Consider the following 25739-nt stretch of genomic DNA (forward strand, 5'->3'; position numbering starts at 1 on the left):
AGATGGAGCAAGAACCTCTTCTAGTTCTATATTTGGTTTTATTTGTTATATTTAGCTTTTTCCCCTTAGATCAGGTAGAGACAGTGGTGAGTTACAGTACCTGTAACTGCCACCTGTGGGTGTGGTCTTTAGTGACTTATCTGAATACTCACTATCAAAGTACCTGTAAACAACCCCTGAGAGGGAAGACTGTACAATAGGAAGACTCCACTCCAATTCAGCAATATGAGGCTAATATTGCTTATTACTTCTATATTAGCTTTGGATTTACCTTCACTATATATGGCGGTAAGTAATTCATTTTAATGCCTGCACTTTCTCCAGCCATTGTGTGTACAGTACAACTGCAGACGTAACTCAAGCCAACCCTTTGCACAGCTGTATAATACCCAATTTCTTTTCTTAGGCTACATGTGTGTGCACAGTGCTTGAATGCCTGTGAATAGTGTATCAAGGTGCAACTTTCTGTATCATAGGCAAAGTGGTATTTTAGGCCAAAAACTACAATTGTGCCCAGAAAAACACTCATCGGTCATTTATGTTTTTCTGCTTCAGACATAAAATGAACTCACAGTCTCAGCTGGCAGTTCTATTTTTGGCTTGGTTGTTTCTACTAAAATCCCTTAGAAATTGTGGTACACAAATAGTGACACCTTTATTCCTACTCTTCTACAAGGGTGCCTTGCTTCACACTCATAATTGAACACATTCTTACCTGGGAGCTGTCCAGTGCAACCATACATTTCTGCTAATTTCTAGCTAATTTACTAATATAAATCTAAACTTTGTGCACATTACTTGAACTAAAATAAGCATTTCTGTATACTTTGTTTAGATCTACAAATATCCCACTGCAAGGCATCGGAAATATTTTTAAACATACGACCACGTGTTGCTCTGGGTTGATATTATCATTTAAACAGGGCAATTTTTTGGTAGACAGGCTTATGTGTGCCAACTTGTCAGTCCATGTCACACCATGATGGGCGTATCAAGTGCTGTTATAGTAGCCTATAATAGTTGCTTCCATAGAAACTTTACAAGGACTTTGTACCTTGAGTCAGGAATGATTCATTGTTCTATGTAGAGAAACTATTACTGAACCCCAACCCCCACCCTGTCTCTTTACTCTTAGGACAGATATACGCACAAAACAGCACCGTAGTGGTGGTGCTGTCCAACTGTCCTTGTTCTTTTTCTCTCTCCTTTGTATCAGTTTATCACTATAACTCCAGAGCACTTGGATGGATCAGGACATGATCTTGTAGATAGTTCTGGTTCTGGATCCGGGGACTGGTCAGAAGAAGGTAACAGACACCATGTGTATATGTATGTTTGTGGCTTGATCAAATTTCTCATGGTACCAAACATGGGCTACTTGTAAAGCTGCACCCATTTCATCTCTCTATAAGGCAGCAGTTCCACAGTGAGATTCGACTCAAATCAAATTAAAATGACCAAGGAAGGCGACAGGAAGAGTGAAGAAGTGGAAGGTGCAAACAGGAATAAGCTCCATGTATGGCATATTACTTATTTCCTGGTGTCTCAACAATATTTTCCTAAATTCCTTGTATCCTAAATGAGGGGGACAGTTAAGATAAAGTTATGCAAGTGTCCCTGCTTATATGTCTTAATTAGGATGACACAGACCTCATCTTTGACATTACACCTTGGCCAGCAGATGACACTGGATCAACTGTTGAAGGTGCTATGAAAAGCAAAGGTTTCCTGGAGAACAAAGAAATTCTTGCAGGTGGTGTGCATACTGTATACACATGCATAAATAATACTGAATCTGAAAATGGAATGCATTGTTACTGTTGTGTTCTAACTTTGTGTCCTATATCCTGTTTTCAGGCATCATTGCAGGAGGAATTGTAGGACTGATATTTGCAGCTGCACTGGCAGCAATAATAATCTATAAAAGGAAGCGGAAACATGTTGGAGGATATATATATTAGGCCAATGGAGGGTTTCCAATGGAGTATGTCAGAAATCCCTGATCTATCCATATTGTAAAATGCTTAGACCCAACATGGCTTAAACTGTTGTAAGTAGAATGTAACAATTGCCCATTCATAATTTTCCCACAAACATTTTGAAGTAAGTATCCTAACAGTTACCAATGGTGGTGCATATGAACTACTTATTATTTGAACAATTGCTGTCGCTCGGTACATCTCACCCCCGAATGCACCCACCCTACCTACCACCCCATACCCCCTTCTAATTCTCCATACCATGCAATCCCTACGTGGAATCCCTTACACACACAACCCCATGCCAAACAATCCCTATCTGAAAGCCCCCACACACACCACCCCATACCAAGCAATACCTGAAAGCCCAAACAGACCACCGCATACCAAGCAATTCCTACCTGAAAGCCGCCATACCCAGTTCGTCACACCAGAGTAATGCGTTATTAACCAACCAACCAAATTTGAATGATTAAAAAATTGGACAGGTATTGAAAATTAGCAGTATTCTCTCTGAATGCTAGGGGCGTGTCCGCTGAAGCTCACTTTGTTGATTTCCCATGATGCACTTGGGCGGCAGGAAGTGGGTTTATTGTGGTGTTTATGTTGTTGGTTGACTATAGGAATGCGTTGGGGGATTATGTCGTGGGACTTTATTTGTAGCGTTGTTGAATGTGATGTGTATCTGTTCTGAACAAACCCCCTTGTCACAACAAAGACTTTATTTATGCCTTGACATAGGATGGTGTTGTGTGGTGAGAGTAGCTGATCTACAATCTCACATGTGATGTGTTGTGTAAACATACAATAAATGTACAAAAATATAACAGGAGACATGGTTAGATTTGTGATGTATGTCCCCCAAATGTATCCACCCACGGCGAATTTGACAAACTGCAACGATCATCTGTGCTAAATATCTTGTGCCTGCTGCCAGTAGGTCAAGGAAATCCCAAAGATTTCTTTCACATTTTATGAATATTTTTCACATCTATCTAAATTTGCAAATGCACAAAATCTATGTCCCCCACATATCTCAAGAACCGGTTGACTGATCAACTTCAAACTTGCCGTGTGTCTCAGTAAGGACCTCGAGGGAGTGATGAGCCGATTGGGAAGTTGGCCGGATTGGCTGTTGTGTAGAAATATCTATAAATCCATAAATCTAGCTATGTATTTGTCTGTCTGTCTGTCTGGCTGTGTCCCTGTGTATCTGATGAAGCCCTTCTTTTCTTTTCTTCTTTTTCACTTGATTATTTTTTGGGTCCAGCATCGTGTTCAAAGAACTGTGGGGTTGTGCATATCCTACCTTTTTTCATAACCTTTTTTGGTCATACTGTCATATACTGATCTCGGATGGATCAGGACATGATCTTCTAGATAGTTCTGGTTCTGGATCCGGGGACTGGTCAGAATAAGGTAACAGACACCATGTGTATATGTATGTTTGTGGCTTGATCAAATTTCTCATGGTACGAAACATGGGCTACTTGTAAAGCTGCACTCATTTCATCTCTCTATAAGGCAGCAGTTCCACAGTGAGATGCAAGTCAAATAAAATTAAAATGACCGAGGAAGGCGACAGGAAGAGTGAAGAAGTGGAAGGTGCAAACAGGAATAAGCTCCATGTATGGCATATCACTTATTTCCTGGAGTCTCAACTATCTGTCTGGCTGGCTGCCTGTCTGTCTGGCTGGTTGTGTCCCTGTGTATCTGATGAAGCCCTTCTTTTCTTTTCTTCTTTTTAACTTGATTATTTTTTGGGTCCAGCACCGTGTTCAAAGAATTGTGGGGTTGTGCATATCCTACCTTTTTTCATATCCTCTTTTGGTCATACTGTCATACTGATCTCGGTATCTGTCTGTGTTTGTGCCATTTATGTTCATATATGGAGATCCCAGAGGTCATCAATATGACAGTAGCTACTGGCCTCCAAGTAGTCTACTATGATAATAATAGACCTAACAAAGGGGCATAACAGGCATTGCATAACCAAGGGTCATGTATTCCCAACGGGCATTGGCCCTAGTTTTTTTAATTCATAATCTCCAATTCACCATCCTGCTGATCCACCAAAAGACTTGGTCATCAATATGTCAGTAGCCTACTTGGCCAGAGTCTCGAGTCGTGTGGAACTCCATATTTTACATATTCCATATTTCAGTACAATTTAGGTAGGCAAGTGAGTGAGTGAGTCAATGCCTTTTTGGGGATGTACTGTAGGCTACTTTGTACTTGATTTGATAGCCAGCTTCAATTAGCCTATAGTGTTATGGTTCCAATTTGTCTACTCTTTATTGTCTTGTTTTCCTTCCAATCACACTTGTTTATCCTATATCCTGTATGAATTCTCTCCTGACTGGATGAATTTGGTAGCCTATCCCAACCTGAAAATATATTTTCTGTTCACTAAAAAGTTTGAGAGACGGAAACCCTTGTTTACTGAACGAACACTGTTGTAGCCGCCTATATATTTTTCACTTATGGTTTTAGTTTCAGTTCCAGTCATAGTTTTAGTTAAAGGAGCACTTCGCCCATTTTCAACATTATCTCATAATTTGTCTTCATTTAATGCTGGTTCTCATTGGTGGGCTATGGACAATTCAGAATCCTGCCTATACCAATGACATAATCGAGGGGGATTCCAAGCTACAGACATTCTCTCCATGGAAAGTTAGCATGCTGAATTAGAAGCCTTCTTGCATTAATAAAATAAAATAAAAAATAAAATGAATTGTTTGAAATTACCAAACCTGCCTACCGATGATGTCATTGGTAAGCAGGTTTCTGAATTGTCCACAGCCCTCCTCTGAACACTGACCAAAGACTAGAAAAAGCATCCTTGGGGTGTTTGGCCCCTTCATACCTGAAAGAGGTTGCCGACCCCTGCCATAATACTCATGTCATCAGAGAGCTCCATTTATGGGCACAAAAGGAACAATTATTTGAAAACTTTAGTTACTTTTGGATTTGGATTACTATTACAAAACATTCATTGCTCACAATGCTTCATAATGTGATGCATTGTGAGCTTGTAGATCTGCAATTTTCATAATGAGTACTTTCTACTTTTGGTACTTTAAGTACATTTTGATACCAATACTTGTGTACTTTTTGTAGTAAATTGTGAACACCGAACTTTTACTTGTAACAGAGTATTTCTACATTGCAGTATTGATACTTTTACTTAAGTAAAAAACGTGAGTACTTTTTCCACCACTGAATATAATAATCCTTAAATCTATTATGATCAAAAACAAAACGCGGACCGGTCCTTTAACAGCATTGGTTCTCAAAGTGGGGTCCGGGGACCCCCGGGGGTACTTGAGGGGATACCAGGGGGTCCCCAGCTAAATGAGTTATAGGAACCAAATGGACCCTTATGGGTAACTCTGACAGTGTACAAATGGAACCAAATGGACCCTTGGGTCCATTTGGTTCCATATGTACACTCTCAGAGTTAAATTAACATTGATTTTACGATATGAATTGGGGTCCCAGAGATAGAAATGCCATTAAATGGGAGTCTGTAGCCCTAATGCATGTCAAACTGGGGGTCCTTGAAATTAAAATGGTTGAGAATCACTGTTAGAGCCGTAAAAAATCTTCTCTTATGGTGGTCCCTGGCATATCTTTTGAAATGGGGGTCCGCGGGATAATAAGTGTCAATTTGGGGGTCCTTGACATGAAAAAGTTTGAGAACCAAGTGCTTTAACAGTGTCGTTCATGTTGGGAGGGGGGGGTGCCTCAGTGCAAAGAAGTGGGCGTGGCGTTCAGTCCGTGGTGGTTGTTGTCGGATCGTGAGAGCTTTTCCTCCTCGCAGCAGCAGCACCTCATCATCTCCTCATGTTCGTGCCAACGACATTAGAGGACATGCATCACTTCAAACCCAGCCGAGAACGGCTGTACACCACACGATGCTGTGGATGCTGCCATGTGCGGACGGGCACCATCATCCTGGGGACATGGTACATGGTACGTATACATGTTGGCTGTGTAGGGGCTAGCTTCTGTTAGCCAACGACCTCGGATACAGCCAGTGTTGCCAGGTCTGCTTATTATAAGCGACTTTGGGGCGTGTGTTTTTTGTTGTTGTAAAAGTTGCTTATAAATATTGGTAGGGTTGCGTGTTTTTTTTTTGGCTTGTTTCTAAAGTGTAGTTGCTTATTTTGGGCTTGTTTCTAAAGTGTAGTTGCTTATTTTGGGCTTGTTTCCAAATGTTGTTTTAACTTGTTTAACCCTATGGTTTAACCCACTGGTTCTCAAACATTTTCATGATCAATGACCCCTAAATAAATATGTATTTGTCCCCACGGACCCCCATCTGAAAATATTTTGTGGCATGGACCCCCCCCCCCCCCCTCCTATACAATATTTGTGTTATGAAATTTTAATAAAATATTCCAAAATTACCATTTTCTTTTTCAAGATGATTTTTATTTTTTTGAAAATAGCAGATCTACAAGCTCACATGTAGCTCGGCTATTTTCAAATAGTCGCTTCTTTTGGGCTTGTTTTCATAGATCTGGTTGCTTGTTTCTCTCTCAAAGCCTGGCAACACTAGGTTGAAGCGTTGAGTTGTGGCTAGGTTGAGTTGCGCTAGAAGAGGTAACGTTAGCTTAAGTTCTCCAACGATAAACAATGGCGTGTTTTCGGCTGAATAAAGTGTCGACACGACGCGCATTAGCGCTTTATTCTGGTGAAAAGACGTCGTTTTTCTCGAGCCATAAAGGGTCGCGCGACGAATTGTTAAATTAGCTTTTAAGTTACTAACGGCCCACATACACGACTGTGTTGCCAGAGTTTGCGAGAGAAACACGCAACCAGGTCTATGAAAACAAGCCTGATGACCACTTTGAATACATCGGCTATTTGGAAAAAATAGTGTTTTAGAAATATTTTAAATACAGAAATCTTGTATGGGGGTCCCTCCCTGACACAAAATATGTTCAGATATGTGGCCAAATACATGTTAAGTTTTGAGGGTCCTTGTCATGAAAATGTTTGAGAACCACTGATTTAAACAACATTTAGGAAAGTAGCCCAAATAAGCAACTACTACACTTTAGAAACAAGCCCAAAAAGCCGCAACCTCCAATATTTACAAGTAACTTTACAGAAAAACAAGCCCAACGTCGCTTATAATACGCCGACATGGCAACACCGATACACGACCTTCTTAACACTGTCGTTTTGCCAGCACTATCATCCATCTGGGCCCAGCACCTGGAATGGAATGGAAAACTGGATTAATATCCAATCTCAATGCTTGTCCCATACATAATGCTCCTATGCAGTACTCTTTAACCACTTAAACCCCCACATGGGTAACTGGAGTCCCTCAGGGCTCATTACAAGTGTGTGTGTCTTCTGTTATCGTGTCTGTTTTCAGTTTTCTGTACGCGTATAGCGTTGTGAACTTGTCGATCTGATATTTTCAGCTAAAGCTTTCCCCCACAATACCGATGCTGGGGTTAAAGTGGTTAAGTTGCGTAGCTAACGGTTTGTGTGAGGCCAGTGGTGATTCATGGCAGATGTATCACTGTGATGTTGCTCTGTCGTTATTATGATCCCAACCCTGGATCCCTCATGCAGTTGCGTTAATCCCTTCAAGCTCACATTACGTAACAATCCCTGCTGTATTAAGTCGTAATATTGAAACCCATGCCCGACCAACTATTAGGCGAACATTTTGTCTTCTCATGAGCCACGCGATGCTCTTGCCAATGAGATCAAAATGCAAAATTACCAAACTAAAAGTGTAACTGTTGCAAATTGTGATCAATTTAGAGATGTTTTACCCATCCCAGTATCTGAACATACTTGTTTGTTGTTTGTTTGTTTGTTTATTTATTTCGAACATTAAAAAATCTCTTATCAATATACTTAATGGTTATTAAGCTGTGTAATTATACATAGTTAAATGGGCTTGCTTATGTACTTTTCTCTTTACCACTTATACCCAGAATACAGTTTGTACTAGCCTTGTACTAGCCTTGGATCACAAGACGGTCATCTGTCATGACCATAATATATGTCAGTCTTGCATCAAGGCTAAGTTTGTACCAAATCTGTCTGTTCCTGTACTCTTGTCTAGCTTACCTCTCTATCAATTTAGTCAAGGAAAGTTCATAATCTTCTGGCTGGGGCTGCACGATTATGGCCAAAATGATTATTCATTGACTTTAGTGACAAAAATATTTGTATTGGACAGTACTGTCACATAAACATAGCACTGTTTCACTTTCATTTAGTGCTACTGTCTGATCTTTTGAATAAAAAATCAAATTGGTCCTCCTTATTCATCTACTGTAAATTCTGTGCATCTCAGAATCAATACCAAAACTTTGCACTAAATTAAATCAACAGAGCACCGCTTTTACTTTTACATTGTGCTAAATATCTGCTACACATCAATAAATGTCAATAGACATTTCATCAATAAATGACGATCATTTTCATTTAGTTGTGGGAAGCCAAAATCGTGATCATGATTGAAACTTGTTTAGTTGTGCAGCCCTAATTCCGGGCACACGCATGTGACCTCTGCAAATGTATATTATCTGTATGTGCTTAATAAACTTAAGAACATGTCATGTGACAATATGTTGCTGTCATCTTGTTCCCCAAGCTTGCGCTCGCTTGCAGGGGACAACTGACAAGTCACCACCTCACTAGAGAATATCTTTTAGGATCACAACAGAGCAGATGTCTACAACAGCAGCTAAATAGTTGTCCAGCCAATCAGTGTGTACAACGTGGTAGTGTGAATGCATCAAGGAAGACTCAAATATTATTGGTGTGTAATTGACACTTATTTAATAGAATAATTGAGCTCTTGTACATTCTTATTTTGCATTCCAACTCTGGGTGAAATATCATGCATTCAAGGCATCCAACAACAATTTTGAACATTCTTTTTCACACCTTAAGGCAAGCTAAAACCCTAGTGTAGCAGAGTAGTCAGAAGGACACACACCAAACGGGAATCCCTTTGGTGTGTGGCTGTGTGCTTAATTTAATCTGCATTATAATTCCACCCTATTGAACTGGACATGCTTTACTGTATAGTGTAAGGACTGAACTGAGGTCTAGGGAAGTTCATTAATGAAAGTAAGGTTCACCTACATACAAGCTTAACCCTAACTACAAAACAGTCTTATGCCATTGAATTAAGCCTGCCTTTTCATCGCTCTTGGCTCAAATGTATCCATGCTTGTGTTTCATATCTTCCAGGTAGTGAACCTGTTGATGGGCATCCTGTTGACGGTGGCCGTGACCCATCCGGAGAATGTGCCCACCATTGATCTGCAGTATGAGGTCATTGACAATTGCTTTGCCTCAGACCGGATGTCTGGTAAGCATTGGCACTTGTTATGCCAGCATCTGGCATCTATGTCTGTAATTTCTTTCCTGGGGGGGATATCCCAGTAACTGGTATTATCACTGAATGTATTGGAATTACCTGTAAAGTTGCTGTTAGCACTAAAACACAGATTTGTCCAAATCATTTGCCCGCTCAACTAAAAAAAAAAGACTTGGATTAATGACAGGTGCAGATTCTTAAACATGCATAATAATAAAGGCATTTGTACAACGTATTGAATGCAATAAGGATTGTTTTGTGCCATAATTGGCAGTTTGCTTCATTATGCAAGGTTGCTTTTGTGGCCTTCCTACTTTAATGCTGAGTATCCTCTAACAGCGTGGAGAATAACTTCGTGAAGACGGCAGAACTGTGCTGCACTGTGTTCATGCTGGTGTCTGAAAAAGGTTTTCTTGTTTTTTCATTCACTGCAGTGAAACTGGTCCACTTGGCCAGTTGGATGGTGAGGCTTGACAGGTGATACTGGTGTACGTTTTCATGTTGTCCTCCCAGAGCCAAACACTTAACTCACTGATAACAAAGCCCCAAATGCCACATTCCACATTGGTATTCTTCTGACACATTAAAGCGACACTGTACCCTCGGACATGGTAGTGACCTTTGTGCATTTAAGGCAGGGGCTGCTTTAACCTAGGATTAAGATGCCAGGAGGGCTTCTACAGACAGCGGCTGAGTTGCTCTTCATTTTCTGACCGTGTATTTTGTTGGCTGAGTTGCTCTTCATTTTCTGAAAATCAGTCAGTGGGAGATGAGGCTGGACACCGAAATTCGATACCGTCATGGCACCGACCGAACTGCTTGGATACCATCGAGTAGCAGAACATATCGTGGCATTCGATACCAAATTTCAATATCTACAGGCTAATTTCATGAACGTGCATTTAAGAGCACAACATTGCAAAGAGGATTGCACTGTATCTGTCAAATGTCCCCACAGATCGCCAAATAAATACTTCCAGGTTGTGCAGGATAATATTCTCATCTGCCATATCATTATCATTTCACCCTCTTTCACCCTCTTTCAGTGGCAGCGGTGGCCTAGTGGTTAGAGGGGCGGCCTTGATACCGGAAGGTCCCTAGTTCGATTCCCCAATTCATCACATCAATCATGAATAACCGCTGAATAGCCCTTGAGCAAGGCTTCCATGCAGGGTCCGGCTGGAAACAAGCTTCGTGCTTAGTCCGACACCCTGGGTAAACAACAAACTTTGCTTTGATCCCGAGCAAACAGACAACACTCGCAGCATTTGTCACTGTGAGATACGAGTTAAGTTTACATCCACTGGAGAGTGTGGGTGCTTTGTGGTCGGGGTGGGGAGCGTTCTTTTAAAACATCCGTCATGGGTGTTAAATGTTCTTTTTTTTCTCAGACAAGACCGCATCATTCATACTATGGCAGGGCACGCAAGTTGACAAATACTTTTGCCCAGCCTTTCTACTCTAGGTGCAACCACAATAACAGTCATGCTTCAATGTTCTTTATAGTATCCTACTATTATGTATGAAATTATTAATATAAGTTATCAGATGTTGTTAAATATTGCTGTTTGTTGAAAAAAAGGTTTATATCAGGCAATAGTTTTTCAAGTCGTGGCAATGCTTGCCAGTGAGGCAGCAGAAGTCTGTTAGCAGATGCTGTTTGTACTTAATCCTGCTTACCCTGAATGTTTTCCTCAATTAAAATTGATAAACAGTTACTAGTCTTGTTCATTTTAATGTGTAATGTAATTTTGGAAATGTATCGCTCAGGAACCGGTATCTAAGTCAAGGTATCTGTACCAGTATCAAGCAGTTTTTGAACGATGCCCAGCCCTAGTGGGAGAGAAGAGAAAAAAGGTTGTGGTCATCTGACTGTCACAGTGTCACACAACAGAACAGACTGATGCCAACAGACAGGACAGGATGTTGTCTACAGCCAACTGAGACAATGTCAGCATTCACAGACTGTTTGGGCTGACATTATGGCCAACAATTAGTGTAGCTCTATTTGACGTGGGTTGTATTTGTCTTCATGATTAAGGCCATGTTCAAATTACATTAGTGACAGATAAAACGTGGGAATGATGTTTGAGCCCTGGCCTGTTTTAATACAGCTGACATATGAGATCCCAAACTAATAATAAAAAGGTTCAAGTTCCAACTAGATGTCTCCTACCACCTAATGTTGGTATATCGATATTAAGTAAGCGATAATCAACGACATGTTGTGGTTATAAAAAAAAGGTGCATGATTCAGATGTTAATTACCAAAGTGCATGGTTTTATTTATTTTGCACAGCTCAGTCGATTACCCCCCATGGCAACTTAATTAGAATATTAGTACCTATTTATAAGGGCAATACACTCTTTAATAGTGGCCATGGTATAAATTAAACTATATTAAGTTCACAAATAGTACTAAGTAATCATTAGTAGTAGTCGGATATAACTACAAAAGACACATTTACTACCAATGACCAATACAAAACTGTTGCTAAAACAAGGAATAGTGTACTAGGGAATTTCTGCAACAATCAAAACATGTTTTCCCAAGGTAATATGTACAGAGTAGATTTAATAAATATGTAGACCAAAGAACAAAACGGCACTATTGTATTAGGCCATTCTCATCAAAGAATCTATCAAAAAATATAAATGCTCAAAGAGTATTTCCGGAGGAGATGTTCAAAATAGAGAGAGAAGTGTAATTGAAAACAATACAAATGCTGAAACATCTCGAACCTTACTCAATAAATATCGACACAATATGACCATGTCGTAATCTGTTAGATTCGGAGTAGCAATTGGCGCTTTCACTGTTGTGCAACATCTGCTCTGTAACATCCTGTTTGCACACAGACTCAGAAACTCCTTTGATAATCTGATGAATGGCATAACCATAAGCCTATGGAATGGCACTATGTAGGATCCACAAGTGCAGCCACAACTGCACTGTATGTATACCAATGCCGGCCTGCAGATTACGCCTGTAGTTGGCATCGTACTGTATGATCATGTCACGTAGTGATGTAAAGTAGAACAGCATCCTGCTCATACCCATAAATAATGTAAGGCTCCCCAGCATTGTCCAACATTCCTCCATTAACTCACTCATGTGTGAACCTCGACAGTGCAACAGGCAGAACAGTCGGAAGCATTTGACTGAAACATGAGGAGGGTGCAAAAAGGCAGGCCTTTTAATTATCCCAGCCTGTGTTTCAGTGTGTCTTTTACTTGATGCTGAGACGGAGTAGCTAATCGCTCCCTTGAGCAGGCCTTTAAAAGAGCTAGCAAAGCAGGACTGGAACCCTTGAGTCTCTCCTGTACTCCTACTTGCAAATCAATGCTCCCTCTCAGAGATGAGGCCAACGCTCATTGTCCTGCAGTCACAATTGCATTAATTGTAAAATATTTGATTAACTATTCTTCTTATTTGTTCTCATTCTTTTGCACACAGAGAATGCCTATGTTGGATTTGCCATCTCTCTACTGATGCTCACAATCAGTGCCATGATGGTCTATGGAGCTATTACTGTAAGTTTCTGTGTATGTGACTGTATGTGAGTGTGAGGGATATTAGGGATGCCAAAAACGGATTATCAAATCTGAATATACTACTGCTCTAGCAAAGATGTTTTATATCAAATGGCTGACAGTGTGAACAATATACTATATACTACTGTAGAGTAATTGACTGTACAATAGTATATTTTGTTTATTTATTTATATAATAATAATTATTATTATAAAAAAAGAGATTTGGAAACTGCCAAGAATATTCAGAAATTCGATTTTTGGATGGCATCCCTATTACGTATCGGATGCCATTTCCTTGACAGCATATGGTGTCTGCAATACATCTCTGTAGTGTTTGTTATGCAAATATGTGGTCTAAATATGTTATCCTTATTTAAGAAATGTCTCACTGTTGAGTCTTGGTCTATTAATAGCACTAGATACCCACAGAGCTAGATATGTCAAGAAGAGGTAAAAGGAAACGTCACTGCCCCCTACTCTTTTCATCTGTTCAAAAGAAATTCTAATTCATAGGATTTCTTTTTTATCTATGTGAAAGTTTGGTACATAATGTTCTGTTCTTATTCCTATCATCTTCACCTCACAGACTTGCCTCATTGCATCAGGATGAAAAGGTTTGTTAGCCTTTTGATGTGGACCTGAGTTAAGACCCTAGTTTTGGATGACTGTGTGCACAGCTAAAGCGTGAGATGTAGCTGCTGCTGTAGCACTTAGTGCACATCAGCAGTCTGTAGAATGTTCTTTAGCTGTCCAAGAACATGGTCATAGACGGCCCTGGTAGATGCCCTGTTTTAGTACAGTGTGGCAGACAGTGCATCATATCTGTTGTCATACTATCTGCTGTAATTGCTGATATTGAACACTTTGGTCATGTTAGAGAAATGTATACCCGCCTATATTCTGCAATTATTATTAAATCAGTTATTATAACGGCAGACTCTCCACTGATATTTAGTTGAGAGTACCCTGTGCCCATATAAACCCTTTGATCCGACAGTGTCCTTTGCTCGCTAAGATGTTATGTTTCACCGCTGTAAACCACCGGCAAACATGGCACCGTTGTCAGTTGAATCCATAAGTTGTCATTCCATGCCCACTCAACTGTCAGACAAAGGTACAGTAGCTCTCTGGAACAAACACTTTAGCTAAGATACTTGTACTTGCACTATTCTATTGTGGAGAGAAAGAAATGTCTGTCAGTCAGTCACACACTCCCTGTCTGTCTTGCTTGGTTCTCCTCAGTGGCTGGAGCAATTGCTCTGAACTTGCACACGGCCATTGACCATTAGCATATGCACACCGTGAGGAAGCCCGCTTTTCTCTTCGCCACAATTCAAGATGTTTATTTGCTTATTTGCGTTTTGCTCTGGTAAACACTGGTGATTCGTAGTTCTTGTTATGGGATCTGTTGTCGCCATGGTTACAGCCCCACATGCTGATCAAACTGCTCATTTGTGGAATTACTGCACGCTACCGAGTGCCGGCCACTGCCAGACAGAGAACGCTGCAAACTTAGAAAGGACTTTCATTTACGGCCCGTGTCCACACACACACACTGTGTTTTTGAGCAGGAAGGCTCTTTGGATATCATCTTCATAGCATTAGCATGCAGATTCACACACGCAATGTTCTAATCCACATTCTTATTATTAGCACACATAGCTTCACTCAAACAGCTTAAACATCAACTTCCCATGGTTGTGGGAGCGACAAGTCTGTGCGTGAGTGTGTGTTCGCTGTGGGTCCGCGGGGACGGGTCGCAGTTGGAACTGTTGCAGCTAGGCAGACATCGAACACAGGCCTTGCCCAATGCCCATACATAACTAAAAGTCTGCAAATACTTTGGCTGCGCACATCCCCGGGTATGGACTAGTTGTTATAATCTTCACCTTGCAGCACAGTAGTAGCCTCATCAGAAAATTGCATTTTCCCACGTGCACACACAAGATAAAGACAGAGCACTGCACCAAGTTATATTTGCAACATAATTAGCTCAGCATAAAGGAGTAAATGTTTTTAATTAAGTAGCATTAGCACTGTACACAAAGAAATCTTTCCTACCAGGAATTTGTGCTGTCTTCAAACGATGACGTTGTCCTTAACATCTGTGTGATTGATCATGTGAGCATATCCATGCAGTCTTGAACTAGTTCAACCTCAAAGGTTTTCATCTTGAGTCACAGCCATAGAGTTGTATTAGAATTGTAATACAACTCTCTATGGTCAGGATGGCTCAGACGTGTCACCGTACAGGCCACTGAATGACCCAAATGAATGGATAAAACCCTGTAATCGTGATGCAACTAACCATATGATTTGGTACAATATTGAGAGGGCTTCAGAAAACTAGAAAGACAAAAGACAAAGTTCTATCTGGAGGCCTGAGCACACTACACCGGGAGGAGGCAAAACACTGTATTTTTGCTCTTAAGTGTACAAAGTGTACTACTTGTTGCTGAGTTTTATATGATAATGAGTGTTATAATACGGTCCTCCTAACCTTATTGATCTTGCAATACCTGTTTCGTCTCTCCTTCCAACCCATCTCAGCATCGTGACGGCTGGCTCATTCCATTCTTCTGCTACCAGCTGTTTGACTTTGCCCTGAGCTGTCTGGTTGCCATCAGTTCCCTCACCTACCTGCCAAGGATTAAGGACTACCTGGACCAGTTGGTCAGTCTTATTCTTAACACTATGAACATTTTTAAAATGAGTGAAGGAAAAGAAAAACCTGGTCAAGCTTTCTGTTTGCCAGCAATAATTATCCACCTGCACATATTTATGGCTTCATGATTGCAGCATAAGTACAATCATGTAAAGTTGAGTGTGGTAGAACATGGGCATATGTAGCTAGTGGGGCTGTATCATACGTGTTGATGTGGACAAACAGAACAAACAAACATACAAACTGAGAAAAGATGTGTTGATACAATTATAAGAAGAAGAAATGCATAGAAGAAGTGGAGATGGATTTTGTTTAACTTGTTTCTCCTTCGAAAAATGTATTGAGCGTATTCCATTACTTCTCAGCCGGATTTCCCCTACAAGGACAACCTGCTGTCCCTGGATTCCAGCTGTCTGCTGCTGTTTGTGCTGGTCTTCTTTGCTTTCCTAATCATCCTCAAGGTAATGCTGTCCTAAATGCCTCTGTGAGACTCATTGAAAACACTGTCTACTCCCATATGTTCAAAGTAGAGTACGGTACCTTGATCTGAAGTTAAGGATGCATGTAACGGCAATTGATATCAGTGTTTTTGTTAGGCTTGACTCTTTAAACTTATAATATTATAATTATATAATTATTTTGTGCGGATCTGTAACAACCCTTAGGTCAAGTTTGTGGACCTTTTAATCTAAAGCCTGTTCTATTATGAGGACAACATGTACATGAAAATCAATTCCCAATGTATTCTGTGTCTTGCAGCTTTAAGCGCTGAATAAACTCATAAAACATGTCCGGATGATGCATTTGTCTTGGCACTAAACTTTGCCTTTTCATTTTTTGGTCTAGGCTTACCTGATCAACTGTGTGTGGAATTGCTACAAGTACATCAACAACAGGAACATGCCCGAGATTGCCGTCTACCCTGCTTTTGAGGCTCCACCCCAGGTATGTTGGCTATCGGGGTTCGCTTCTCTTCATCCATATTTATGATTGACCTGTGATATAGTTATAAACATTCATATGAGTCTCGTGGGATGAGTTGTGCCTCACTCTGTTCTCACAATGTGCAATACAGTCAGCAGTTGGCATGCCTCTCACACTCATTCAATCTAAGCATCCCAGAAAGTGCAGAGCAAAGTCTTAGCAGTTGCTTCATTCGTGCTGGGTAGAGCTACACAAATATGGAAATATGATAATTGCGATTATTTTGGTCAATATCGAGAACTTGATAATTTAATACGATTACTCAATTATTTTGGAAACACCATTCATTTATTGAACAATTTATAACAATATGTATCTTAAACTGTCCTGATATGTAGTGTTGTCTGTCATAACAAGACTATCAAATTACCTAAACGTAAACAACTCAAACAAGAGGTTGAGTGCCGAAACTCTATGCCAGTATGGCTTTTTTTTTAAAAGTATGTTTCTTTTACCTATGTTTTATTTTTATGGGGTCTATATGATGTTATTTTGAATTGAAAGCACTTTGGGTCAACTTCTCTTGTTTTTAAATGTGCTATACATATAAAGGTGACTTGACAGTATTGCACCAGTTCCTATTCATTGATTCACTACATACAGTACAGTATATTTCACTGCTTCATTTCGGTGCCACTTGACGCCTGAGCTGTCAGTTTGCCCCCTGGTGCTCCAAAGCAGACATTACAGGCAAAATTCTGAGTGATGCATTTATGCTCAAATTATACTCGCTCGCCAAAAGTAGCCAATCTACAACCTCACAACACGTCACGTTGTGCGACATTTTTCTCTGCTAAAGAATTGCTGAAGTTTGAAGCTGGAGTTATTATATATATTATTTTCTGTTCCCTCTAGTACATCCTGCCCACCTACGAGATGGCAATGAAGATGCCAGAGAAGGAGCCCCCCCCTCCCTACATGCCAGCTTAAATAACCCCCATCGCCAAAACACACACCGTCATATTCACTTGTGCAGTTCTTGATTAACACTTCCCAGCATCATTACCACCACGCCCCCTTCATTTTATCCCCACTGTGTTAGTGAATGACCACTCAAATGTCATGTTTGGCCCTACTCCATGAAATTTTGTAGATAAATTAAATGATGAAGGAGGGACAGGTTGAGTGCTCTGTAGAATAATGATTTGAGGTTTTTAACAAGGTGATGAAAATAATGATTTGAGGTTTTTAACAAGGTGACGAAAGACATCAACCTATCTTCCCTGTGTCTTTAATGATACAATGATAATTGTGAAACATTTTCATTGCTTGACATTGCTATCATCAATCCAACATCACCCTCTACCTACAGTAGACTGATATATGAAATGTAAATGGAATAACATAAAGAAAAAACTCTATGACAATCCACTAATGACACTTCTGTTATTGTTGAATTGTGTTTTTCTTTTTTTTCCTTTCCCTTAGTATTAACTTAGATTTTATTCCATCTTAAATCTTTGATGGGGAAGCTTGTAGCACTTTTGTCTCTCCTGTTATTTATTTAGCCTTGCTGTGGGTCAGTACAACACCCAGTGTGCCATGCTCATCAATCTCCTTTGTGATACTGCCTTGTATTTAGCAAAACTAGGAATTGGTTTTCCAGCAGAGACCAAGTTGGAAAGAAAGACGGGGGCGCTGTAAAGTCGTTTCTGATGTTTTCTCACCTGGCGTGTCTTGTGAACATTAGTAGGTGCATGCTACTTTTCCTTTATTCCTCTCCTTAATTTTCAGAATGTTTCAAACCTAGTGTTAAGCATATTGACTTAAATAAAAGTTTCAAAACATTTTTATCCACTATGGCTCAGTTTTGTTTTTATTATAATGTTTTTACATGTTTTAAGAACAAAACAACACCGACATGCTTTCTGTCAATCGTAGATTATATAAAAGCTTTACTGTACCTAGCATCCCATAATCACTAGGGCAACTTGTTTTCACACTGCATTGTTTTGTTGCAATTGCAAAACTAATCCTACTTTACCCCCCAAAATGTAACATAATCCGCAATCAGATGCTAATAGTTATTCAGCCCCTAGGCAGCAAATGGACCTGTTATTTTATTATTATAAACTGTTCTGGGTCTTTATTGTTCTTTATTAAAAGATAAAATGTTATGGAGAGTCAACTTAGAATATAAAAACTTAACAGGCAAATGACATGCATGATACCACAAATCACTGATGTCATCAGAGCCTGATAAATAAATTACAGGTGCATAAACTAAGAATAAGAATAATAAATATTAAAAATATATATTGTACCAAATCATATGGTTAGTTGCATCACGATTACAGGGTTTTATCCATTAATTTGGGTCATTCAGTGGCCTGTACGGTGACCATGTCTGAGCCATTCTGACCATAGAGAGTTGTATTACAATTCTAAATATTTAAATATTTAAAAACAACTCATTGTGAAAGTAGCTACTTGGTGTAATCCTTTTTTTATTATCAGTTTCAATTAACTGACAAAGTATTAATTTTACAATAAGAAGACTTCCCATCTGAGAGGTTTCTTTTTCCCTCCAAAAACAATTTCAAAGTGGATGTGAATACACGCCCATTTCAATTAGCAGGCGTTCTGCTCAGTTATTTTGGTTTACTTTGGCATGCTGCTCTTTTAAAGGTTTATTCATTTGCAAGTCTGCTGAAATATGTGGGACGTCTGTCTCAGTCTCAATTAATCGGATACGCATCACTTTGTGACGCATTGTGAGCTTGTAGATCTGCTATTTTCAAAGGATTGTATACTTTTGACAACTTGTGAAATGGGACCTTCTGCATAATGAGTACTTTTACTTTTGGTACTTAAGTACATTTTGATGCCAATGCTTTTATACTTTTACTCAAAGTAAATTTTCCGAACTTGTACTTGTAACAGACTATTTCTACAATAGGGTATTGATACTTTTACTTAAGTAAAAAATGTGAGTACTTCTTCCATCACTGCTAATAACTGATCCCTTCAAACAGCAGAGTGGAGATGGGCATGTTGTTGACATGACCTCGTGGAATGAATGACAGGCTATTCGCTCCGCGTCTGGATTGGACAAAAAGGTTGACGTATTTGAGTCAAAGCTCCTCAAATGTGTCTGCTCCGCGGCCCAAGCTGAGAGCATTAGAGACTTTCTCAGGCGAAGGCTGAGCTGAACAGATTAGGCTACTATTATACTGCCATAATGAAGTCTATATTCTGGAGTCTCTGCTACTGTGTCTCGCTCCTGTTGCCTGATGTATTGGCAACATACATGCTTAACGGAATGGATCATCAGCAACTATCTGCTCAAAGCTTTGCACAAACCAGAAATATTGCAAGACCACCGCATCGGACCCTGAACCCATGCAGTAAGTTTTACTGTAGGCTGGCTCTCCCTACAGATTTATACTTTTCTATCACACTTTCCTGTAATATTTGTAGCATTTACAGTATTTTGACCTCTAACCACTTAAACCTCTCTATTCTTAGTAAAACAGACCAGAGTTGCAACTGTACTTGCTTTTTTCCATCTACGCAAAATATCTTGTCTCAAAAACAGCTGATCTACAAGCTCACAAGATCAGCTATTTTTGGCCCAGAATATGGATTCTGGGGTTCAAGTGGTTAATGTTTTTTAAAGAAGTTGTAAAGCTATGGAAATTACTAAAAACTATGGAAGTTTGAAAATTGCCCAAAAAACGTAACTATTGATTAGGCTATAACAGAAGTTCACAATACTTTTACCAAGAATACATGCATAGAATCAACAACTGAATTAGTTTAACAAGCACCTCCTTATAATCCATCAGCTTTTATGAAACGACACACAGGCAGCTGAAAATATACTCATGCTTCGACTAATCCTTTATCTCTGCCCTTCAAAATCGTGTACTACACAGACAGCTTACTAAAATTCATTATCTGTAGTAGTATATTATACACAAAAGACAACTTTCTAGTATACTAATATACTCTATCGCTTCTCCTTCCTGGTGGCCCATAGTTCATGGCAGTGATTACAGGTATAGAGGGTGTCATTACCACCACCACCACCACCACCAGCCACCGAGGATGCCACCACAGCTGGCGTATCGACCCATCCCTCTATCTCCACCAGCAACTTACCACAGACCTTTAGTCCCTATGCCACCATACCACCATCATTTCAAGGGGCCACTGCAGCCACATATGTACCACTTATTTAAAGGCCCATCTCCACCAGTAGCCCACCACCAAAGAGTCAAAGGTCCATTTCTTGCAGTGGGTCATTACAAATTTAAAGGTCCGTGCCCATCTACACCACTGGTTAAGCCAGAACCTACAGTGCCAACTACCCCTGTGGTATACCTCCCCACCACCCTACCAACTCTGCCAGCAACAACTGAGGTATACCATCACACTGTGCCACCAACTCTACCAGTGACTACATTGGCACCCACTACTGTGCCACCAGTGGAGACCACCACTCCCCTGATGCTACCGGTCAGTACCCAAAGCGGCATCATCACCACCATCAGTCCAGGTAGAATATCCCTAGTCAGGTTTATTTTGCAACCCAACCAAAGTAGGCCTACCTCACTGCTTTCCAGTTCAGCTTTTATTGACTTAATATGACAAATAATAGTGATGTGCAAACAACATTATTGAAGAGATCACGTTAATTCAGTCGATGAAATACTATTAATTTTGACAGGGAGGTGAGATTAAAATAAAGAATAAAAAAACATCAGGATTACACTTAATGAGTTGCAAAGCAAAACTATAACAAGTACAGCTTCAATGCTCAATGGGCCAGAGAAATAGGACATAGTTAAAACTAACTGAACCTACAAAATAAGAACAGAATAGTCTTAACTTGCTGTTTTAGGAAGCTGTGAGGAAAGTAGAGAAAGGAAACAGGAGAGATCATTGGGGGAATCTCACTTTTTGCTTAGAGGGAAATGAGAAGCAAACATGATCAATGAAAAGTCTGTGGTGAACTGTTTACTGAAGGAGATACAGTATGCTCTCCTATGACATACTGTATCATTTTACTAGAAGCTAACCTGTCTGTCATTTTACCACTGCAGCGATGCACAACTATTGGTCGTGAGAGCCAACAGCTTCCTTCTGTTACTCGAAGATGCTGTGTTATGCATCCCAAAACAATTTGAACAATCTTTCACAAAATTCAGCCCGAACTAAATGAATGTTGTTCATTGAATAACACATTTGGCTTTTAGTGTGAAAGGAACTAAAGTGCCTTTGGTTGATCATCAGAAACAGACTCGGTGCATGAGCCACCCACTGGATCTGGTATTCATCATTGACAGTTCCCGGAGTGTGCGTCCCGGTGAGTTCGAGAAGGTGAAGATATTCCTGGCCGACATGGTCGACACACTTGAGGTAGGAGCAGATGCCACCAGAGTGGCTGTAGTCAACTACGCCAGCACGGTCAAGATGGAGTTCCGGCTCAAAGACCACCTGAATGTGCTCGACATGAAGAAAGCCATCTCCAACATCGAGCCCCTAGCAGCCGGCACCATGACGGGACTTGCCATTAAGACAGCCATGAATGAAGCCTTCACAGTGCAGTCTGGCACCCGGCCCCATCCCAGGAACATCTCTAAGGTGGCGATCATCGTGACCGATGGAAGACCTCAAGACCAGGTGGAGGAGGTGTCTGCTGCGGCCTGTGCTTCGGGCATTGAGATCTATGCCGTTGGGGTAGGCCGCGCCGACTTGCGCTCCCTGCAACTGATGGCGTGCATTCCTGAGCACGTCTTCTACGTGGAGACCTATGGCGTTATTGAGAAGCTCACCTCCAAGTTTCTGTGCGGTAGGCCTAAGAGGAGCGGAGGAGACCTTTGTCCTGCTAACATAGGTTGTAGTTCCTCAGTAGTGGACATCTCCAGTCTACAGGGGGCGATGAACATTTCATAAATTATATTGAGTGATTAAAAACAAAAGTATGTGGTCAAGTGTACACCACATTCGGTATGTACGTACTGTATGTAAAATGTGGACAAATATAAAACTAAATAAAATTATAATAAATAATCAAATAATATAATCCCCACCCCCACATGGACTGCAGATGTGTTAATAGTAGCTTCTATTTGCTAATTTAATCCCACTGTAAAGTATTGGCCAAAATCACAAACTTGTAACAAAGCATCATCAATGCTTTGAACCTTTGTTGTTTTTATATTATGAAATAATTCCAGTGATTTCATCATGCAGTAGAGCCTCACCAATAATCACTCAGGAATGCAAGTTGACTGAAATGAATTTAAATAGCTGACTATAGCTTATAGAAAATAAAAAAACATGCATTAAACATTTAATTATTTAATTTTATTTTACCTTGGCTTCATTTTATCATGAAGTCCCATTGAGATAAAAAATGTATTTGACAAGAAAAAACGTATTTGTGGATGAAGGTTTCTTCTCACAAGATAAAAATGTGAAGAATTCCCCTTTAATGTCTCTTCTTACTATGGATTTGATGCTGAACCGTTTATCTGATTGTAGAAGTTTGTACAAATGAGGCTCTACTTGCATTTTTCCATGTGTGTGTGTCTGAAGTTTGACTTGCCCTGTGCTTATTGTCTCCGCCAGGCTGAAAGGCATGGCGAGAAAGTATGTTTTACCCCCTGTCCGTCCGTACGTCCGTCCGTCCGTTAGCAGCTAATCTCCGGCACCGTTGGCCCGGTCGCTGTGAAACTGTGCACACACACTCCCTGGATGCCTATTCAGAACCTCTGCCCCAAATCTTTCACATGGGCCTGTTATAGCGCCACCAGCAGGTATAATTTAGCAAAACACATTTTTGGAACAAAATGCCTCAAATCATGAATGCACGGTCCGAATGCAAGGTCCGATTACCTGTGCTCCGAGGAGCACTTTTTCTTTTCGATTCATTATGTTTTGTTTATTCGTCGTACAACCCATGGTGCACTAATTCATATGCATATGACCATGGCTGAGTTGGCGTGAAGGTGTATGATTGCATTAGATTGTCTACCAGTCATCATGTGACATGAAATGCAAAGCTGTCAACATGCAACGTCTGTCTGAGTACATACACCTTTACACAATATAAGCATCTAGCAAAATACGGAACACACTCAAATTCAGAATAATTTACCATGCATTCTGCTGAAATTATACTCTGCCACACGACAGTGTCGCTCGCCAAAAGTAGCCAATCCACAACCTCACAAAACACGTCACGTTGTGCAACGTTTTTCACTGCTAAAGAATTGATGAAGTTTGAATCTGGAGTTCTAGCAAGAAGAATTCTACCTCAGAATTCATATTGTGATTATAGATATTCTTTTCTGTTCCCTCTAGTACATCCTGCCCACCTATGAGATGGCAATGAAGATGCCAGAGAAGGAGCCCCCCTCCCTACATGCCAGCTTAAATAACCCACACCGTCATATTCAATTGTGCCATTCTTGATTAACACTTCCCAGCATCATTACCACCACACCCCCTTCATTTTATCCCCACTGTCTGTGTTAGTGAATGACCACTCAAATGTCATGTTTGGCCCTACTCCATGCAATTTTGTAGATAAAGGATTAAGGAGGGACAGGTTGAGTGCTCTGTAGAATAATTATGTGAGGTTTTTAACAAGGTGACGAAAGACATCAACCTATCTTCCCTGTGTCTTTAATGTCTTAGCATAAAGGGATAATTGTGAAATATGTTCATTGCTTGACATTGCTATCATCAAGCCAACATCATCCTTTACCTACAGTAGACTGATATGAAATGTAAATGCAATAACATAAAAAAAACTCTATGACAATCCACTAATGACACTTCTGTTATTGTTGAATTGTAGGGGGTTCTTTCTTTCCCTTAGTAATAACTTAGATTTTATTCCATCTTAAATCTTTGATGGGGAAGCTTGTAGCACTATTGTCTGTCCTGTTATTTATTTAGCCTTGCTGTGGGTCAGTACAACACCCAGTGTGCCATGCTCATCAATCTCCTTTGTGATACTGCCTTGTATTTAGCAAAACTAGGAATTGGTTTTCCAGCAGAGACCAAGTTGCAGGAAAGAAAGACGGGGGCGCTGTTGAGTCGTTTCTGATGTTTTCTCACCTGGCGTGTCTTGTGAACATTAGTAGGTGCATGCTACTTTTCCTTTATTCCTCTCCTTAATTTTCAGAATGTTTCAAACCTAGTGTTCAGCATATTGACTTAAATAGAAGTTTAATTTTTTTTGTGTCCACTATTTGACTCAGTTTTGTTTTTATTATAATGTTTTTACATGTTTTAAGAACAAAACAACACCGACATGCTTTCTGTCAATCGTAGATTATATAAAAGCTTTACTGTACCTAGCATCCCATAATCACTAGGGCAACTTGTTTTCACACTGCATTGTTTTGTTGCAATTGCAAAACGAATCCTACTTTACCCCCCAAAATGTATACATAATCCGCAATCAGATGCTAATAGTTATTCAGCCCCTAGGCAGCAAATGGACCTGTTATTTGTTAGGCTATTCTGGGTCTTTATTGTGAATCTTTATTAAAATAAAAATTTTGTTATTGAAAGTCAACTTTCAGAATAATAAAACTTAACAGGCACATGGCATACATAGGCCTACATGATACCACAAATCACTGTTGAAACCAGAGGCTGATAAATTAATTAGAGCCAGGTATTCAAACTAAAACTCATTGTGAAAGTAGATACTTATATATAAAAATTGTAATTATTATTATCATTTTCAATTAAGTGACAAAGTATACATTTTACTATAAGAAGACGTGAGCCATTCTGAGAGGTTTTGTTTTTTCCAAAAAGTGGATGTGTAGACCAATGATTTGTTTACTAACACAGGATGCACAGGTGATTGTTTCATGCAATCAATTCTCAACCTGTTGTGAGGGCGTCCTTGTGAGACCTGACAGAATGGGTTTCATTTGGAGCCAGTATGACATTTGCAGCCAGCGTGACGTCGTCTGTTAAGGGGTCGACGGTCGCGTTCTGCTCAGTTATTTCGGTTTACTTTGGAATGTTGTGCTCTTTTAAAGCTTTACTCATTTGCAAGTCTGCTGAAATATGTGTTAATGAATGAATGGGCACGTCTCAATTAATCGGATAGATTAGATTTGCGAAACTTGGCAGGTGGGCATGCTTAATTTATGCTCCGCCGTATGAAGGTGTGGCGCGCCAAAAATAGCCGAACTAAAAGCTCAGAACACTTTGCATCAGCAATGCGTTG

At 40.1% G+C, this 25739-nt stretch overlaps 2 protein-coding genes and 1 long non-coding RNA gene across 4 annotated transcripts; all 3 read left to right on the forward strand.

Moving 5' to 3' along the window:
• The first annotated feature begins 1092 nt into the window (after nt 1–1092).
• Nucleotides 1093–2960, forward strand: LOC311063930. The gene is made up of 4 exons (XR_014602656.1): nt 1093–1307; nt 1413–1516; nt 1639–1753; nt 1858–2960. It is a non-coding gene; the product is annotated as an uncharacterized lncRNA (long non-coding RNA).
• A 2801-nt stretch (nt 2961–5761) lies between these two features.
• Nucleotides 5762–24711, forward strand: laptm4a (lysosomal protein transmembrane 4 alpha). Of its 2 annotated transcripts, XR_014602521.1 has the most exons (8): nt 5762–5954; nt 9216–9336; nt 12803–12879; nt 15433–15555; nt 15913–16008; nt 16394–16492; nt 17387–17715; nt 24123–24711. XR_014602521.1 is itself a non-coding variant. In XM_084081839.1 (7 exons), exons 1-7 carry the CDS (start codon nt 5826–5828, stop codon nt 17459–17461), a joined length of 720 nt encoding a protein of 239 aa, XP_083937965.1. In that variant the 5' UTR covers nt 5762–5825; the 3' UTR covers nt 17462–18331. The 2 variants fall into 2 exon arrangements, 1 of the variants encoding a protein (XP_083937965.1); XM_084081839.1 differs by lacking the exon at nt 24123–24711 and having other exon boundaries at nt 17387–18331.
• On the forward strand, nt 19713–23925 carry matn3a (matrilin 3a; the record flags this gene model as incomplete). Its single annotated transcript, XM_084081838.1, is given in 4 exon segments — nt 19713–19878; nt 21770–21779; nt 21781–22328; nt 23846–23925. Coding segments are annotated over 4 exon segments (744 nt in total). The 3' UTR covers nt 23866–23925.
• Nucleotides 24712–25739: the final 1028 nt, after the last annotated feature.

This window comes from Gymnoscopelus microlampas (assembly GCF_963454915.1).
Source record: "Gymnoscopelus microlampas genome assembly, chromosome: 16".
Classification (NCBI taxonomy): domain Eukaryota; kingdom Metazoa; phylum Chordata; class Actinopteri; order Myctophiformes; family Myctophidae; genus Gymnoscopelus; species Gymnoscopelus microlampas.

Bases quoted from the DNA above. Each gene is read 5' to 3' on its own strand.
- laptm4a (XM_084081839.1), top strand. From the start codon at position 5,826: ATGTTCGTGCCAACGACATTAGAGGACATGCATCACTTCAAACCCAGC. The intron at 12,880-15,432 runs GTAAGTTTCTGT...AACCCATCTCAG, and splicing joins TGGTCTATGGAGCTATTACT to CATCGTGACGGCTGGCTCAT. The intron at 15,556-15,912 runs GTCAGTCTTATT...ATTACTTCTCAG, and splicing joins AGGACTACCTGGACCAGTTG to CCGGATTTCCCCTACAAGGA.